The sequence below is a fragment of the Eutrigla gurnardus genome, assembly GCF_963514095.1.
Source record: "Eutrigla gurnardus genome assembly, chromosome: 3".
In the NCBI taxonomy this organism is placed as follows: Eukaryota; Metazoa; Chordata; class Actinopteri; order Perciformes; family Triglidae; genus Eutrigla; species Eutrigla gurnardus.
In genome coordinates this window covers 26,213,016-26,232,179 of record NC_139917.1, presented here as the reverse complement: position 1 = coordinate 26,232,179, position 19,164 = coordinate 26,213,016, and the positions used below count along the sequence as shown (strand labels likewise).

Sequence of the window (19,164 nt, the reverse complement as noted above, 5' to 3'; positions counted from 1 at the left end):
AAATAATGACTTCCTCTTCTGTTCCCCCCCCCCCCCCCCCCCCCCTCAGGCTGTGGAGTCTCAAATCAGGAGTTTCGGACAGACCCCCTGCCAGTTGCTCATCGAGCCACACCCACCCCGAAGCTCAGCCATGCAAGTGGTGAGTGATGCACACACAGTGCAGGCAAACACATCGTTTTTGAAACCCACATAAAACCACTTTAAGTCTAATCCTTCAGTCTGAAAATACTATAATGTGTACTATAATATAACGGGGTCGGTAGCTAACTGGGCCGCGGCGTCCACCGTCACGCTGCCCTTTAATGCCGTCTGACTTCCCATGAGCACTCTGCTTTGCTTCATGCAACTCTTCCACTTAATGTTTTGACTCTTTTCATCCTCCGTTTACCTCCTCTCCGTCCGTCTACGACTGTGGGAAAATGAAGTCGTGGGCTTTTGAAAGCATCTCCCCTCTCATCATTAGGGAGGTGTGTGTGAAAGGGAAAGATCACAAGCGTTTGCGTGCCCGTGTGTTTAGTAAGCGGTGTGCTTTTGCGCTGGAAACCTGGGTCCGAGCCAGACTTTTCTCTACCTGAGCTGCGAGCGGAGGAGCAAAGAACGGCAGCAGTGAAGTGACGGCTTTTTAAGGGCCAGCGAGTGCAGTCGGTGTGTGATGGACCAAGGCCCCATGAGTCCCTATTAGCGTGGTGTCCCTGTGGCGCTGACAGCTGGCTGTAGACCACCACCCAGCGCACACATGCACTCATACAGACTCAGCCCACGGCTTTGAACCTATGAAATTCCTATGAAATGTGTTTATATTTTTACTCCACCACATATATGGTTTTCAAACATAATATTCAGACGCCGTAATTCAAACCCGTTTCTAACCCTCTGTGTTCCTTCAGAGTGCCCTGTTGTCTTTGCATGTGCTCCCTCCCTCTACTCTACCTTCCCTCCTCCCTCCCTCATGCGAGTGTGTTGTCAGTGTCGGCCATGCCGCTGGTAATGATACTGTCAGTGCGTCTGGTTCGCTGTCAGACGCACCGGATTTACTCGGGTCTCTTCCTGATGTTAACACCGATGTTCTCTTCGTTACACGCGAGGAGGGAAACGGCTCCGTGTTAGCGCTGCTTTAGTACAAACACGTCCCGAATGTTTCTATACGAGCTCCTGCGTAACCAAGGGAACCATCTGATGGCTCAATGAATTTCCGTTTTTGTTATGACTGCACCGTAGTCTGCTTCCTGCGCTGTGTACGTATGAGTTACACGTTCCATCGAATGCAACATCGACTTCATGCATATTTGATACGTAATGAGTAAAAGCATAAAGTAGTAAAACATAATAAAGTAGCGCTGAAATGAATATTTGATTTTTATATTCAGTCAGTTGACAGAAAATGAATCGACTGCATTCTTGATGAGTGATTCATCGTTTTAAAGGAACAGTGTGTAAGATTTAGTGGCATCTAGTGGTGAGGTTGCAGACCCCTCCCCTTTCCAAGCGTGTCAGAGAGCTACGTTGGCCCTCTCTAGAGACGGTGTTTGTTTTGGTTCTGGGCTACTGTAGAGTCATGGCGGACCCCTTCACTATATACCAGACTATAAACTGTGTGTATGTAGTGTTTGTGGCCTGGAGGATATTACATTTTATTTTAAGTTGAATACTGAACCATGATTGGCTTCCAAAGTAGTTGTGATGTCACAAAATCAAGCTTCACCCAAACTCACATTTCACACATTTTCTGAGAATCTTTTGGAACTTTCTTTTTTTTATTCCAGTTGAAAAATATAAAAAATGCTTCTTCCTCTTTGAGATTCTTTACATTCCTCTTTTTCCTGCTGTTTGAAAAGCGATCTCCTGTCTGACTCTGTGTCAAACCTGCACTACCTAATTGCTGCTTCGTGCCGTTCTGCTCAAGCTTCCTAACCTTTTCTCTGTCCTCTTGTCCTCCCTCTCCCTCTCTTCTTTCTCCTCGCTAACGCCGGCGGCTTCCCTCCCTCTTTCTTTCCGTCTTCGCTGCCCGTCTCCGATCTCTTCCCCCGCCGTCCCCGTTGTCCGTCCCGGGTTCCTGAACAGTATCTTCTCCTGCAGACGCCGATGATGTTCACGGAGCAGATGCAGCAGGACGTCATCATGGTGCTGAAGTTCCCGTCCAACTCTCCCGTGACCCACGTGGCGGCCAACACCCAGGCCGGTCTGACGGCGCCCGCCATCATCACCGTCACCGCCAACCGCATCTTCGCCGTCAACAAGTGGCACGGCTTAACAGGTGCGTTTAATTGAATTAATTAGATTTTACGCCATTGTGATTGTGCATCAAATGACCCTCAAGGTTGCAGGATGCAGGGAATCTTTTACTCCCTCTGCTCGTTTTCACATTTCCCTCCATACCGGGAGTCTGATGTATCCGAGTCAAGAATCTCCTCTCTATAGATGGACGTTGATCCGGGAGACAGTTGACTGTGTCTCCCGGATCGCAGTATCGAATGTGACACATGCAGCAGCCAGCGTTTGGTCCCACGTCCACCTCCATACATCAGCCTCTCACTTCACCCAACCTTATTTACTCAAGTGTCCGATCCGGCCTCCGGGAGAAACATTAAATTTGATATGTGTGAATTTTACGAGGATGGAAGAGCGATCACAGCGTCATCCATGCGCACCACAGACCCGACTGATGAACCTAATTGGTTTAGTGAGCTGGTGTAATAAACAAGACGTGAGGCGTCCAGAAGTAGTTCATTAATGTCTCCGTGTGGCTGTGAGAGGAGATAAGAATGTAAAATGTGCTCACTGTAAATTCTCTTTTCAACAATAAACATGATCAATTTGTTCACGAGCATGTTGGAACGCTTGCAGGCGTTATTATTCACGTTTAATTTTTTACTTTTAACATAGATGAACACTTTGGGTAATGGTTGCAATGGTCGGCTTCTCAAACGTTTGATTTAACTCTGTTTTATATATTTGTAAATCGATTATTATTGGGTTTTGGACTATTGATCCAGCAAAAATGAGCAATTTGATCATCATTATCAGTCATTCTAACAAATAATCATCAGACGATAACAGTGATGGTCACATGATCATGTGAGAATCGAGGGATCACATATCACATGAAATAGAATCATGCATTCGTCTCCAGTAAGCTCAGACCAATCAGCATCCTGGCAGCTGTGGGCGGGGCTTAGCTGTGTGTGAGACGTCACAGAGAGGCGAATGTTCAAAACAACAATGGTGGCGATGGTGTGTTACCACCTAATACTGGAACTGAAGGCATTTCTCAGTGGAATCGTTGAATCCTGCTGAAACGTGATCATAGACTAGATTCTGTCACTAATATCTAGTTCCGTTGTAGATTCAACATTCATACGCTGATATCCGTTCATAGAGTTTCGGTCGAGCAAAGAAATACTTTTTGTTGCGTGGAGTTCACATAAAGAGTCACATTCTCCGTGGCCTCGGCAGCACTTTGACACATAATTGATGTGTAATGTGGAGAACTCTTGGGCCAGCGGGTGACACTGTGACTTTATGGTTATAATTTCCAGCGCGGTTATAATGAAGCGGACGCCGGCGTCTACTTCACAAGGCCATACGATTACAATATTAATCCAATCTGTCTTCTTCTTGTCAGGTCATCAGAGCTCAACGGTGCAGGACCAGCAGTACCAACTTCCTGTGGAAATCGACCCTCTGATAGGTACGCTGTCATTCATGACTGTAGGACGACTCCACACACATGCATGTTCTCTGCATAGTGTGAGCTATATATATATATATATATATATATATATGTGTGCATGAAATAGTTATTTTTTGTATGAATGGCTGGCGTCTTGGTGACTCAGTGTCGTGTCCCTGGACAGTAGATTAGAGTTGTTTCTCAGCCTCTGCCCCGGTTCACTCCTCATGATATAGGCCCTGCTCTCACACTAAACCATTTGCATGCAAATTGGAATGCAATGAGCTGTGGCCTAGGCCGGCATTTCATCATCAACTCCCCCCCCCTCTCTCTCTCCCTCTCCCCGTCGTCCCCTTCCCTCCCTCCCCTCTTCTGCATCCTCTTTGGTTTAATTTGAGCGGAGGGAAAGGACGCGTGTCAATGGGAATGAATATGAATGTGGTAATAATGTGTGATTGAGAATGCACGGCGGACGGCTGTCAGGACAATATGGGCGCCTCTCATCCTTCACGACTTGTTGATGAGCGGGAGAGGAGTGCCGAGCGGCGGTGATGTATGGGATGCAGCGGTGCAGCCGGGGAGACGAGCCACTTCTATCTGCTCCACCTTCGTCTTCGCCTTCGCAGTCGCCCTCTGCAGGGGGGGAGGGGTCACTCTTACTCTCAGCAGACCATCCCTTTCTCCCAACACTACTGAAAATAATTTATTTAGTCACACATTCATCTTTATCTGTACAGTGCGTCCCCTTCACGCCTCGCTGGATAAAAGAAATCCTTGTGTGTGCATCAGTGTTTATATTACATGTTTTAATACATCTTTAATATTTTCCTCGACATTGTGTTTTTTTCACCCTCTCCCACATTTTTGTCAACGTTTCTAACGACTAAAGCATAAATAATGCATGGCGTGCGTTTCAGGGGAGGTAGAGGGTGTTTCTGTGCTTGTCACTAATATATTTACACTGTTTGCATTCCAGGAGAAGTCTGAGCTAAACACACTAAATTGAGGATGAGTGTTGAGCCGACTACGGCTTCGGGAAATGTAAAAAAAAAAAAAAGGGTTGAAATATCGTTGGGAGCAGCTATGCTGGACTTTCTCAGTTTTTCCGTGCGGGCGATCTTCTCCGACACCTGTTTTCCAGCGACGGTGACCCCAGCAAATAAGAAATACTTCACAACGGACCACTTGTGGAAGAGAGAATACTAAATTAGCTTTCTATACAAGCTTAATGATTAAAGCTTAAAGCTTAAAGATGAATCTGAAGTGGTGTGCTGCGTTTGCTCCTTCATAACTCCTCCACTCTCACGGACAACGCGAAGTCCCGTAAACGTCCACCGTGTTTTATGAATTCCCTCACAAATCTTCTTCACACTCTGAGGTTTGTTTACATCTGTATTTTATTTCCTTCATGTCCCTCCCCAGCCAGTAACGTGGGCAGTCACCGCCGGCAGATCTCAGACCTGCTGGATCAAAGCATTCAGATCAGCTCGCAGTGTTTCGTCATCACCGCCGACAACCGCTTCATCCTCCTGTGCGGCTTCTGGGACAAGAGCTTCCGGGTCTACTCCACGGACTCAGGTACTTTATATTTACTGTCCGCTTTACCCCCTCGGCCTTCATATCATCAGGATCACAACACACACTGCAGCTTCTTTAGGAGCGGGATATTTAAATCATTTACATGCTGTACGTACAGATCTTTAGTATTTAATGTCTCACTCTCAGCAGAGAATAAATAAAAACACAATGATTTTACTGTAAAACTCGTTGCCTGGCACATAATGAGCAACGTCAGGGTGGATTTATATCAAATTTAATTCTTGCACTAATATTAAACCCTAATATGCACATGGCCTTGGATCCTACCGAGGACATTCCTGCTCCCCAGAGGAGGACCTCTCTGTCATTTAGACACTTTATAACAACTTTCCACTTTTTGCCCTGAAGCCAAAATGTCATCTCTGAACATAAGATGTCTCTGAAGCAAAAAACGGCCATGAGATGTGATGAATGCATTCATGCTGTGGGAGGAACACACGTCTTAATGTCATTAAACACCTTGGCCTTTCCTCTAGCACCATCCTCAGGACAAACCTCTTATGTGTTTCGCTCCACTGCTGTTAACACTCTGAAGAAAGACACAAAAAAATCATCAGTGTGTGTGTTTTTTTTATTTTGTCTTGTATTAAAGAGTGCTGTGAACATTTCAGCCTCTAGCAGCCGCTAGTTCGATTCTCAGAGGTGTAAACAATATAGTCTCAGCTGTTTGCTGTGAGCCAGATGGGTTGCTTTACTTTGTAGCTGTACCAGAAAAACTGCTATGACTCTAAACAAGTAATATATATATATATATATAGTTACTAGCCACAGTTCAAGGCATGCTTGAAAGCACAAATCTCTGTTTGCAGGTGTTTTGATTAAGTGTACTTCAGTGATTTCTTCTATTATATAACCTGTAAACGATGGTAAAATCTATTGCATAAATAATGTTTACATCAGTCTCCCTGTATATGTCTGCACATAGAGCGTCCAGTCCTCCACAGTGTGATTGTCTCTGCCTGAATACCCCTGACTTTCTGCTACTACTTGCATGCACACGTGCGATCCAGATATTCCTGCTGTACGCACACACTCCCACAGAGGCGCCATCAGGTCAGGGGTCCTAAATGAAACTGTCTGAAGCGTCATCTCTGCACTCTCTCTCCCTCCCGATGGCCCATTCACAACGCTGCACACATCCAACACAACACACTCCCGATTCAATTTCTGCGTGCCGGGGCCGGGGGCCTCCCTGTGTTTGATGGAGGGAGGGGAGGGAAGGAGGGCCGCGGAGCACGGAGATGGCTCTATTGTGCGACTGCCACCGAGGTGTGCGACTGGAACGTGAACACGGTTTAATCGCACACACTCAACAGCTGCCGCCGAGCTCCCCGAAGCCCCCAGGTTAAAGAACGGAGGGGTTTTATCAATTACAAGGCCTGATTGGTACACGTGCACTCAACACACCGCCTCGTACGCCTGCGTGCACACACATCCAATTTATTCCGTCTGTGTGTGTGTGTTCAAGAAGAGCTGCATGGTAGCCATTATTGCTGCAGCCATCATTACTTATTTCCAGTGTTTATAGAGATGTCAAACATTTTACATCTTTGATGTCTCCTTCCCTCCTCGGAACTTGAGTCGGCGACCCGCTGGGTTTCAAGAACAGTCTTTTGTGCCGAGATGCAGCTTAATTGTTGGGACTCGCAGTGATTTTTGACACCCGGGCAGAAAATGTCATGTGTTGCAAAAACTATCCACGGGTTTGACTGCAGAGGTCAGTGTGAGGAGCGTAATGAGGATTAAGACAGCTAGACAGTGGAGCTGTGGTCTGGAAATCTGACAGCAATTAGCCTCTTTATATATACACATGGAGTCGGGGCAAATATTTATGCTCGTCTGGGAATTAGTGGATGTCTGATCTCGTGTGGATCTCAGCTACTAGCCAAGCAGACAGATGATCAACAAACATCGCAGCAGTACATTCATACTGGGGTTTTTTGCTACTTAAGTGCAGCATTTTATTCTGCAGCTGATATTCTGTATTTATAAATGCCGTATTCCCGTCTCGTCTACAGATGATCAGAATGCTGATTCTCGTGCGTTTATTTGCCTACTTTTTGCAGGCAAGCTGACTCAGATCGTGTTCGGGCATCGTGACGTGGTGACGTGTCTGGCTCGCTCCGAGTCCTACATCGGAGGCGACTGCTACATCCTGTCGGGCTCCAGAGATGCCACCCTGCTGCTGTGGTACTGGAACGGCAAGTACAACAGCATCGGAGAAAGCCCGGGCAGTAAGTACACACACACACACACACACACACACACATTCTGTGAGTGCTCTCTCTCTCCCCGACAGTTGTGACTGTGTGATTTACGGCCTCCCTCTGTAGAGTAACAACTAGTTTCGTGTGACCAGGCCAGGCCTCCTGCATACAGATTGGATTTCGCGGCGCTGTTGCAGCAGGAACAGCTTTCCATAATGTGTTTGAGATTGTGTGTGTGAGACCAGATATTCTGTGTGTGTGTGTGTGTGTGTGTGTGTGTGTGTGTGTGTGTGTGTGTGTGTGTGTGTGTGTGTGTGAGGGAATCTGTCTTTAATGTGAGTGAAAGTGAGGGCCACTTAGAGATGCTAAATGTGATGTTGGGGGTCGTCGGCCAGCACATGAAAGTTCACCACCATCCGAGGGTCGCGGGGTCACGCTAGTCGATAAAAGTGAAAAATGTCATGGGCCTCTCCTCCGTTACCATAACATATGGCATTAGCCATGATCAAAGCCTCGCGCTACACACTGCTCAGCCTGCCCGGTGCTAATTTGGTCAGCTTAGATTGGCGTACATGTTGTTAAGTGATCCATTACAAATGGGCTGAAATTTATGACAAATGGTTAATAAAGCACGTTGGCTTTTGGAGACGCGGATGATTGTTTGTCACTTACCTCATACACACACACACACACACATGTGGGAGAATCCAGAACAGAAAAAATCTTCTTATTGCCACAAGTGAAATCACAGCGACTCTCAGATGTTTGAGTTGAACATAAACCAGATCTCCATTCTCTGTTTTCAGTTTATTTCCTGTTTTTCTCTGTTTGGTGGCTTTAATTTCACTCAACGGTGAACCTAACGATAAGAACATGATGATAAAAAAAGGGCCATTTTAAATGAAGCACTTTCCCCACTTAGATTATTTTCTGTTAGCTGACCTTCTTTAAGAACCTTTTTTAAATCATTAATTCCCATTTTCTTCAAACAAAGCATGTTGGGAGGTTACGTGAGGATTTAGATTCACCGACACAAATCATGATATCCGTCCTGTGTTTAGTGCTTTAACTGCTATTTTCCAAGACTGTATTGTTTCGTGGTATTAATAATTGCATGCCTGAAGGGGTCGTGTGTGTTCATCCAGATGCATGTGCTGTACATGTAGGTGTGTGTGTGTGTGTGTGTGTGTGTGTGTGTGTGTGTGTGTGTGTGTGTGTGTGTGTGTGTGTGTGTGTGTGTGTGTGTGTGTGTGTGTGTGTGTGTGTGTGTGTGTGTGTGTGTGTGTGTGTGTGTGTCGGTATAACCTCCAGTTACTGAACTGCAGTCGTCATCCCAAACCCTCACCGCCACAATGTGATGCTCCATTGCTCCGAACCGCAGGAGGCTCTCCCAGACACACACACACACACACACACATGCACACACATACACACACACACACATGCACACACACACACACACACACTGACAAAACACATACAGACAGCACACTTTTCTTTATTCCCCTTCCAAGAACGAAACACTTTCCAGCTAAAGTCTCCATCTACGGGAATGAGAGCACATGCGTACACACACACACACACACACACACACACACACACACACACACACACACACACACACACACACACATTCCTTCTCATGGATAATGCTCTGCGAACATCCCAAACACTTCATAAGCTCGACACAAAGCCTCTGAATGGCTGATCTGCACATGTACACATTGACCTGCACACACTTGGTTCCTGCTGCAGACGCAGAGAGATTCTGCAGACACCAGCGCCACCTGCTGGTCACAGAGGGGACACCGGCTCATAGAGACGTCTGTTTAGTAGTAGTGTAGTAATAATGAATTATACTTTTTGATTTAAATGACATGGACACTGATGTTTGACAGCTTGTGTAAATATTCACACACCACCATATATACCATTATCTATATTTATAAACATTTAACAACATTTATAAATATCCTATCAAATCTGGAATCTTTATTATTCCTTTAGCAAATTTGAGCTTTTGAGCAACAAATGTCCTAAAATACTGAACATTAATGACTAAAACCTGATTATTTACACTAAAATACTTAATATATCGTAATATTCTTATAACTCTATTCTTAGACATTAGCTTCGTAGCTAAACAGCTACCCAAATGCTCTGCACATCACTCATGTGGCTATTTTTGAACAGGATCTGAAATGGAGCTGGCTTTTGGATCCAGTTTCTCTATGCAGACACACACACACACACACACACACACACACACACACACACACACACACACACACACACACACACACCTTGTCCACACATGTCCAGATAGCCGATACCCTCCTCAGTGTCCCAGCTTTAGTCGTATACAGGTATGAGATTGTAATCAGATGTGGCGCTAATTCAAACCAAATGGCAGGTCGAGGCTGGAAAGGTTAACTGATACACCAATATATCAGCTTTATTGATCTTCTCCGAGCACAATCCAACATCATGCTTTAATCCACCAGCTTGTAGGTCATAATTCAGCTTTTAGTGACGCTGACGATGTTAGCCAGTTAACTAAATGAAATGTAGATGTTTAGGCTGCCGACCTGGCGTGACCAGAGTTTGGGCAGAAGAGCCAGACGGCGGGAGTTAAAACGATAAACTGCAACGGGAAAAAAAGTGTTATTATGAACTTTAAATTGTAGGTTTGAAACCCTTCCTGCCTCATCGAATTAAGGTTTAACAGCAGCTGTGGCTTCTGGGAGTCTTATTAGTGAAGCTGTGTTATTAGTGAAGCTCAGTCAACGAGGAATTACACGACCTTTTCCAAAAACTACTCAAAACACTTAATGTAAGAATGAAGATATTGTGTGAGAAAACAGACTTTTTGCCAAATATTTTTGCTCACACCCTGGTTGCCTAGTAACTCCAGAGGAATCACAATACATTTACATTATCTGTCCATTTATATATACTTTATATCTTAATATATTTGTTTTCTTAAGGTTTGTTCCTGAGTGTCATTGGTAGAATCATGTTTTGATTGAAGTATTAGTTTTAAACTTTTATAATACAGTCACCGCAAGAAAAACAACAACAAAAACAAACTAGTGTTATATTATTATTATATATAAATGTTATGTTTTCCACATATTAGCTCAGAGACGGAGAAGTAAAGGAGCATTTTATTTTGGCGTTTTGTTGCCCTGACAACTCGAACCAAAACAAAATCACACAAGCTTCATGACCTGGACCGTGTCTTACCCTCCTTCCATCTGTCTCTCTCTCTCTCTCTCTGTATAGTGTAGAAACATCTGGATCCAGTGAAGGGGGGGGGTTAAAGATAGACAAGTGCTAGAGAGGGGGAGTGAATGAGAGGAGAGGCTGTGTAACTAACTACAGTACGGCTGCAGCCACATAGAAACGTATAAAAACATTTCCTTCTGAGCTGAAATCATCATGGATTTAATTTCATTCATTGCTGTTTATTTGGGCTTTTATACGCTTGTTCAAAATGTTTTTTTTTTTAACTAAATCGACTGCTTTCATCCTCTAATGCCAAACTTATTCCTCAGCATTCACTTGTCCATTCCAATGTGTTGCATGTTGCTCCCTCTAGTGACTGAAAGTGGTATTTGATGATTCCTTGTGTGTCTCTGTTGTCTGTATATAATAAGCACTGTGTTGTTTGTGTCCTGCAGCAGAGTTCGTCACGCCGCGGGCCATCCTAACGGGCCACGACTGTGAGGTCACGTGTGCAAGTGTGTGTGCCGAGCTCGGCCTCGTCATCAGCGGCTGCAAAGGTGAGACGGATCCCGACGTATACGTTCGTATTCAAGGACAAACGGAGGGAAAGAAACACAATACAGGACATGAAGTGTTTAACTAGAGATGACCATCATCACACACTCCAGTGAGAGAAGGGAGGGAAAATTACATGTAAAGATGATCAATGGATGTCCATGTTATAACATGTAGCCTGACATCTCTGTCTTCCACACGGTTTTCTTTGCAATATTACAGAATTTCCTTTGATGACACCAAGATTTTAGTTCCCAAGTAAACACAAGTGTGGAGAAGGTGTTTCCTTTCAGACAGATTGAATAACCGAGCCCGTTTCCTCCCCGCTTCCCTAACTTGAGTTATTGTTGTGTATTTCAGAGGGTCCTTGTCTGATCCATTCCATGAATGGGGACCTGCTGCGGACCCTGGAGGGCCCCGAGCGCTGCCTGCGGCCCCGTCTCATCCAGTCGTCCACCGAAGGACACTGCGTGATCTACTACGACAGGGGACTCTTCTGTCACTTCAGCATCAACGGCAAACTGCTCGGACACATGGAGGTGGAGGACAGCATCAAGGTGAGGAAACGTGATACCTGCGTGAGCGTGCACGGGGGGGCGTGCACGTGTGCGTCTGCACCACATCAGTGCCGACCGTCTGATTAAAGGCTTTCTTACGGGTTGAGATCTGAGGAAGTAAAAGGTCTGCACGCCTCGAGGCAAACCGCCGCTTCACGTCTCCTTTATCCCCTTTCACACGCACGCGGCGAGGAAACGCTCCTTTTGATCCGCGGCCCGCGATGTCAGGTCCGATTGCCTCGGCGACGGTGGTAGAGAACATTCCAGGGGAGTGGTCAGCTCTGGACACCGACACCATTAACTACCCTGCAGCACAAGACGACACATTCCCCATTTCCCACATTTCCTCCCCGGCGGTTAGAGTGACACGAGATAGCGGCTACTGCCTTTGGTTCCCCGACCTTTTGTTTCCGGTTTGGCCTGGGAAATGTAAGCCGGCTCTGACAGACAGCCGCACGCCTGTTTCCCATTACCTCCCGGTCCAGGCCTCCACACTGTCCAGGCGGCCCGCTCCTACACTAAGCCCGCGAATATACCGTGTAGAAGACGTGATTTAATGAGCACACGCGGACAAACGCTGATGGATTGTCTTGAACATCACAGGGAAAAGATGCAAGCGTCCAGGTTCGCTGGAATACTTTATTGTTGCTTTAAGAGAAACTAATGATGGTTTTAGATGCGTGTGGAGTTTCCCAGAGTTCCTTGCAAAGCGGCGAAGCTGTGACTTGGATATCGGTGCCGCTGCCGGCCTTGTCAGCTCTCCTCTGCTGTTGTAAATTCCAGCCATGTCAGACGGCATTAGAGAAGTCCTAACATCTCGGAGCGAGGCTGTGAGGCTGTGAGACCCCCCCCCCCCCCCCCCCCTCTAGGTCTGAGACTCCAGCAGTATTTAGTGCACTTGTGTTCATACCAGAATCAATCTCCCCGGCCCTCGGAGCCTCCGCGCGGTTGGACTCCGGGATAAATAAGTGTTTGTCCTGGCCGGCAGCATCCACTTAGAACGGCGGAGAGAGGAGGAGAATATTTGCACTGTAAATTTCTAAAGGTCTGGAGTCAGAGGTTAGATGACAGGCTAACAGTCGGCATCCTCGTCTAATAGCAGAATCGAGTGACAGGAGCCATACTGGATGGATTACGGCCTTTTAAGTGCGGGTATAACTCAGGCCGTGGAGCCACTCCCGCGGTTCCTCCGCTGTCTTCGTCCGTGTAACGGGGGGATTAACGGCACCATAAATCCAGCGTCTTACCTTCCCCGGCCTCGCCATCCGCCCGCCGCTCCCCCCAAAAGGAGGAGGAAAAATGGGCATTAAAAGTGCACGTGTTTCTGCTGGAGTCATTTTTTTAGTCATCCGAGCCCGGGTAGCCATCTTAGCTCCCGCAGAGCCGTCGGCCATCTTGTTTGGCCGCCCAGTGGCGAAGGGCTGATTTATAAGGTCTGTCTGCAGCCTCCTACCTGGCCGGCTGACATGTCTGCCAGCGCTGCGGCCTCCTGCTGGGCTCCAGGCAGGTCACGGGCTCCATTAGGAGACACGCAGGTACATTAATCCCACGCAGTAAACCGGGGGAGAGCGCCACTATATCATCTGTCCACGTTGCTACACAACAAGCTGTGCTTATTAAATACACTCGTCAAATTTAAAGCTGCCTTTTTATATCATCACTGACTGCAACACAAAAAAGGATGCATTAATATGTAAACAATATTTTAATGTTGGAGGTGAAGCAGATTCTATCTTTCATGCTGTAGTTTTGATGATGTAAAGTCTGAAGCTATAAAGTTTCTATAGATGTTGGATAAATATTAAAAAGTAGTCAAGTATAAAAAGTACATTTGGCTTTCTGAAATGCAGCTGAATAGAAATATTTACTTTAAATATTCTCTAAGTAAAAGCTTGAGTTGGTTGAACAAAATGTGACATTATGATGCCTCAAATTAAATGTAATAAATATAAAAACCTCTCAGGACTCCGTTAGTGGGACACAGTAACTCTTATTATTTACATTTAGGTAATTTATTATATCTTATTATATTCTTTTCCATATTATTGTTTGTCGTCTGTTCTTGCAGAATGTTGTTAATACACAACGTGCTGTGAGTTCTTATTAAAATCATCACATTTAAAGCTGCACCAGTGAATATGTTTATATATTTATATTATCAGGATTTAATGACTAACAAAGAAGGCGTTTCTGCTCATTGTTTTTGTTTAACGTTACTCAGCTTCTCTATTTTAGTTCCCTCTCAGCTCCTGCATCGTTTATTTTCTCCAAAAAAAGCTCCGTGAATCCACCGCGTGCTACTTTCTTAGCATCAAACAGCAGGCGGGGTTAGCAACGAGCTAACACAGTGAAGCATTTAGCAGTTTAAAGGACTTCTATTTAACACGTGGACATTAATATTATTTCTGCTGGTCGTATGAATAAATAACTTTGTTAACGTGTTCTTATAAAGTTGTGCGTCGCCTTCTGCTGCCCCCCAGTGGCCAAAAATCAACCCACGCTGCTTTTAAATGTTGAGTTGAAGTAGTAGGTGTCGTGAGTCCCGATGTTTCCCCGCGTTCTTGTTCACTTCGGTCTTTAACGGCATCGATCACGGCTGAACGGAGCTTCATCTTCATCATCGCTGTCAGATTAACTCTGTTGATACACAAGACGGTTACTGCGACAGAGCCACGCCGCCGCCATCCAACCAGTCACGCTCCACTCCCCGCCATCTTAACGCGGCAATTAGGCTGGATTGATTCCCGGGGTCTCCCGCCCTCACGCGCAGGGCTTTGTGTATCTGACGTGCGCGGTCAGAATGAGAAACAGAACTCGTTTAAGTCGGTTTGCTCGGAAATTCCACATTTTTTATGCAAAACATTTGCCTAATTTAGGCTGCGATCTGTCCACGTCCATCCGCTGCACATCACTGTTGAAGGCTTATTTATGTTTTCCTTCACCAAGTCAAGTTCCTGAAAATGACTCTGAACCTGATTCAACACACATGCTGCGTCTGACTGAAGGATCTCAGCGAAGCGGACGGAGACGGACCGGTTCGGTGTCATAAAACCACAGAGGAGGAAAAGCTCTAAATTAGTGTCATTTTGCTGCTTTTAGACCTCGTCATTTCATCGGCTACGGCTGCTGGCTGATTGATGCTCCGACTCTTTCAGTTTCACTCGATAGACTGCAACACGAGGCTTGATTTGTGCTCGGCCGAGCCCCGGGGGAACCGTTCGGCTGTTACAGTTTGCAGGAAAAGCAGATGAGACGAGTAAATCTCCGAGCCTTTCGCTGTGGGGAGTCATCCTCGTTGAGCTTGTGTACAGAAAGCCTCCGGCGCTGACCTGGGGGGCTTTCCTCGGGTCACATGACCTCGCAGACACAAGAGAGGGTCTGGTCCCAGATCAGCAGGCCTATTCAGAGGCTATGTATGCATGTTGTTCCAGGTTGATGTTGAATGATGAAGTTTTTTTTGTTTGCAACATACTTCTATTTCACATGTGACATGACGCTAAAAGCTGTGGTGATTGATGAGAAACACTTCCTCCTTCCAGGCCATGTATCTGAGCCGGGACGGCCAGTATCTGCTGACCGGCGGGGATGGAGGCGTGGTGTCAGTCTGGCAGGTCCACGACCTCAAACAGCTGTTCACCTACCCGGGCTGCGACGCAGGGATCCGCTCCATGACCATGTCACATGACCAAAGGTAACAAAGGACGCCACTGTACCATATCTCTCCGAGAGGAAGAATCTAATGTCATTTTACTGCTGAAGGTCATCGTTTTTATAAAACACATAATTTTTTTAGAGGATCGTGACAGCAGCATGTAAAAAGTGGGACTTACTATCAAAACAATAATGTGTCCTTTTTGCACTGCGATGTCTTAGACTGGTAATGTAACATGTAACATAATTAAAGTATTAATGCCTGGTTTGTTCCTCCAAAATGTGAGGATTCTCTCTCAATCAACAGTCCGAAAAAAGATATTAAAGTACACTGATATAAAAGTTTTTGTTGCAGAGATTGTGATGGTATTTTCCCTCCATTTCTTATTTTTTTTGAGACAAAACCGATTTTAGCCGCAGTCCTTTTGTGTCATTACAGGATAAGATTAGTTTCTGGTGCATTAAAACGTATTTTACTGCTGTAGGGGAAGCAGATAATAATTACTTCATGCTGTAGTTTCATCATATTTAACAGCTGATTACGTGTTCTGTATGTAAAATCTAAAGCTATAAAGTAACTATAGTTCAGGTAAATATGAAGGAGTAAAGAGAACATTCTGGCAGTTGTTAAAGTACATGTTTCGTTAGAGATACCTCGTATTAAATTGGATTTCACAGTAAAAAAAAACACTAAACTCTTCCTCCTCATTCCTCCAAGGTGCATCATAACCGGCATGGCCTCTGGAAGCATCGTGCTCTTCTACAACGACTTCAACAGATGGCACCACGAGTACCAGACCAGGTACTGAGCCGGCAACGGCAGCAACTCGACAACGGCAGCAACTCGACGACGACGACGACGTCGACGTCGGACACCGACGGAGATCCAAACGGCTGCAAGTGTGAACTCTGGTCAAAGGCACTATTCTGTCTCTATCCTGATGTCCTGAATGTACCTCAATGGAAAAAAAAAAAACAAAAGAAGAAGAAAACTGTCCTGTCGTAGTAGAAGAATCAAAACTATTTTTAAAAAGGGCATTGCTATATTTTGTAGATCAGATAGAAATCTTTCATATAAATCACAGGGTGGGGGTTATGTTACTGTACGGTTAAAAACAGATCTATTTTTAGCTGTAAGAGTCTATTTTCATCTCCTCCGGAAAATAAAAGCTGGGTTTGTGGGGAACTAGTGAGAACCTTTTCTCGTGACTTAAAAATCCAAATATTTGTGTAATTTAGGGTGAGTGATTTTCTTTCTTCCTCTAGGTGTGTACGTGGGGAATAATTATTAAGCAATCATTCACTTTTAACTTTGCTTTTTTGGCAACACAGCCAGTATATAGGAAATGTTTCAATAAATAATTAATGTATTGGACAGAAGGATAAACTAAGAGGGAAAATACATATATATAAATATCTATATATTCTGTTTAAATGTAGTCCTCCATATTTAAAGTGTCCATTCCCTCTTTACCCCCGTGCTTACTAAGAGATTGCGTTTCTGTGCATGGCTCACTACTCATATACAACACCTTGGTGCAGGCCTATCCTTCAATACTTCCAGCGTCCCTCTCAGCGATGTTAAAGATGAGCTTTATGTGGAGGAGGATGTCAGGAAAACCATGTCAAAGAGGTTTTGCTTTTACATTTCTTTCATAAATGACTGAATAAGTAAACGGTTCATATTATTTTTTTGTCTGTGATGGAAAGACTGAGTAAGGAAAGGCTCATGGCAGCAGGAGCCTCGTCTTTAAAGTCCTCTTTGAGTCCTGTGTCCTCTACCAGCAGAGTGAGATGAGCAATGACGGGAAGGACTTTCTATATTTCAGTTTCTCCTTTATTCATCACAGGATGAGCGATTATGATCATGTGATTCAGCACTAAAACGTCACGGAGACATAGTCCTCTTGTCCTCGCTAAGATAAACGTCCACTTGTGTCTCTTTGATTTTTGGGGGGAAACATTCCTTTAATGTTTGTGCTTTTGATGTGGTTTGCATCTCCAGCTATACAAGAACTGCTGTTATCTATCATCCAATATTTTTTTTTTGCAATCATTTGAGTGTTTTGTGTGCTGAGTTCTGACAATAAAATGGAATTTTATAACTTTAATCGTCCTTCTCACGAGGAATGACTACGAATGCACAGCACCCTCTAGTGGCCAACTGCTGCCATCTCACTCACACACAAATATTGACAAGCAAACATTCATGTGAAGTCTTTATTGCATTTTTGTTATTCTATTTCCAAACAGTAGGATATTAAAAGCAGCCACTCATAAAAACCATTGCTCCAGTTTGACAGGCGATAAACCGGTTTTGAAAACCGTCTTTTCATACAAATGTCCCGTTTACAAACTGCATATGAAAGTCTACTTTTAACTACGTATACATAAGAGGAAGCTAAATGACATGATGTACCAACTTGACTGTGTTTGTGTGAAGGCTCTGGGAATGGAGGATGCATGCAGCTGTTGAGCTCGTCGTCGTAGTAACCAGCTGGGATGAAACGCTGTGACGGTTAACGGCTACGAAACTACAAAAAAATCACTCAGATCTGAGTCTGATGCACGACTTGGAACCACATTTATCAGCCGAGCTGGAGTTGATAAAGGCATCGTTAAGTTATGAGCTGTTAGCTAATGGTTAGGCACAAACCCGTCACCTTGACAACACATTCATTCATAGAAACTCATACGACGGTGGGGCTCAAATCAATGTCAGAATTTCAATGTGAATATATAACAACACCCAGTGGCGCTGCCAGCAGGAATCCAGTACGCACTGGGAGGACTTTTTTTGAAGGTGGGAAAAAAAATTTGATGCTGCTGAACCGGGCCGGATGCAGCCGCATTTGAGAGGACGATCGCGCGTGTGTGCGCAATTACGCGCTTGTGTTTAGGTCGGGGATGGAGAAAAAAACGATTTGCACCGGGGCCTATCACCATGATATACACTACTGATTTCACTGATACTGAAAACATTAGATGTTGTCTTAAAAAAGTATTTTTCCATTTGTTGTTGTATTTGCCGTTTCTGTGCGTACATTGAAATTGAATCCTGGCGGCGGCGCTGACAACACCCTCCCGCAGCTATAATCACGCACACAGTGAGAGAGAGAGACAGAGACAGTGAAACGTGAATAGTTACGTTAACAGCCGGGACCCGAGTGGTCATCTTCCCCTGCAGGTGTCAACGGTGCGTCCGTAGTTTGATCCAACACGCCCGCCACCGCCATCTGTTGTTCCGTCCGACGACGTTTAAAAACAAATGTATCCATGATAAATTTGACCAGCTTACTAACGTTAACTTAACGTGAGTGACTATAAGCTGCTAACGCTAACTGCTAGAGCCAGGTAGCTTACAAACTAGTAGCCTGCTGTCTCTGTGTCGAGCATACACTAAAAGCGGGCTCACATGAGTGACGTTTACGTACGGACAGTACAGTCTGTTAATGAACCCAGATCAGTGACAGTTGTCATCGCAGCTGCCTGAATGCCGTTACGACGTGACGTGGTGGTGCTGTTGAACTCCGCACTTTTCACATGGGAGAGAGAGGGGGATGTGACATGTATCAAAGGATCTCCAGCCGGGATTCGAACCTGAGGCTGCTGCATATATGCAGACATGGGTAAATGGCATGCACTCTAACCACTCAACCACCTGCCTGCCATGAATAAGCCTATTTATGACTGTTTT

The 19,164-nt window shown here is 45.1% G+C and overlaps 1 protein-coding gene across 3 annotated transcripts in view; it reads left to right on the top strand.

Annotated features, from left to right (window-relative positions):
- lrba (LPS-responsive vesicle trafficking, beach and anchor containing) overlaps window positions 1-17,578 on the top strand; it is a 171,081-nt gene extending 153,503 nt beyond the window's left edge. For 2 of the 3 annotated variants that reach the window (XM_084005725.1, XM_084005724.1), the window contains exons 48-56: window positions 50-139; window positions 2,062-2,254; window positions 3,623-3,688; window positions 5,093-5,248; window positions 7,336-7,503; window positions 11,160-11,261; window positions 11,620-11,816; window positions 15,356-15,507; window positions 16,186-17,578. In XM_084005725.1, coding sequence (XP_083861851.1) covers window positions 50-139; window positions 2,062-2,254; window positions 3,623-3,688; window positions 5,093-5,248; window positions 7,336-7,503; window positions 11,160-11,261; window positions 11,620-11,816; window positions 15,356-15,507; window positions 16,186-16,276 — 1,215 coding nt within the window. In that variant the 3' untranslated portion in view covers window positions 16,277-17,578. The remainder of the gene's footprint in view (window positions 1-49; window positions 140-2,061; window positions 2,255-3,622; window positions 3,689-5,092; window positions 5,249-7,335; window positions 7,504-11,159; window positions 11,262-11,619; window positions 11,817-15,355; window positions 15,508-16,185) is intronic. The other variant, XM_084005726.1, reaches the window with a different exon arrangement.
- The last annotated feature ends 1,586 nt before the right edge of the window (window positions 17,579-19,164 follow it).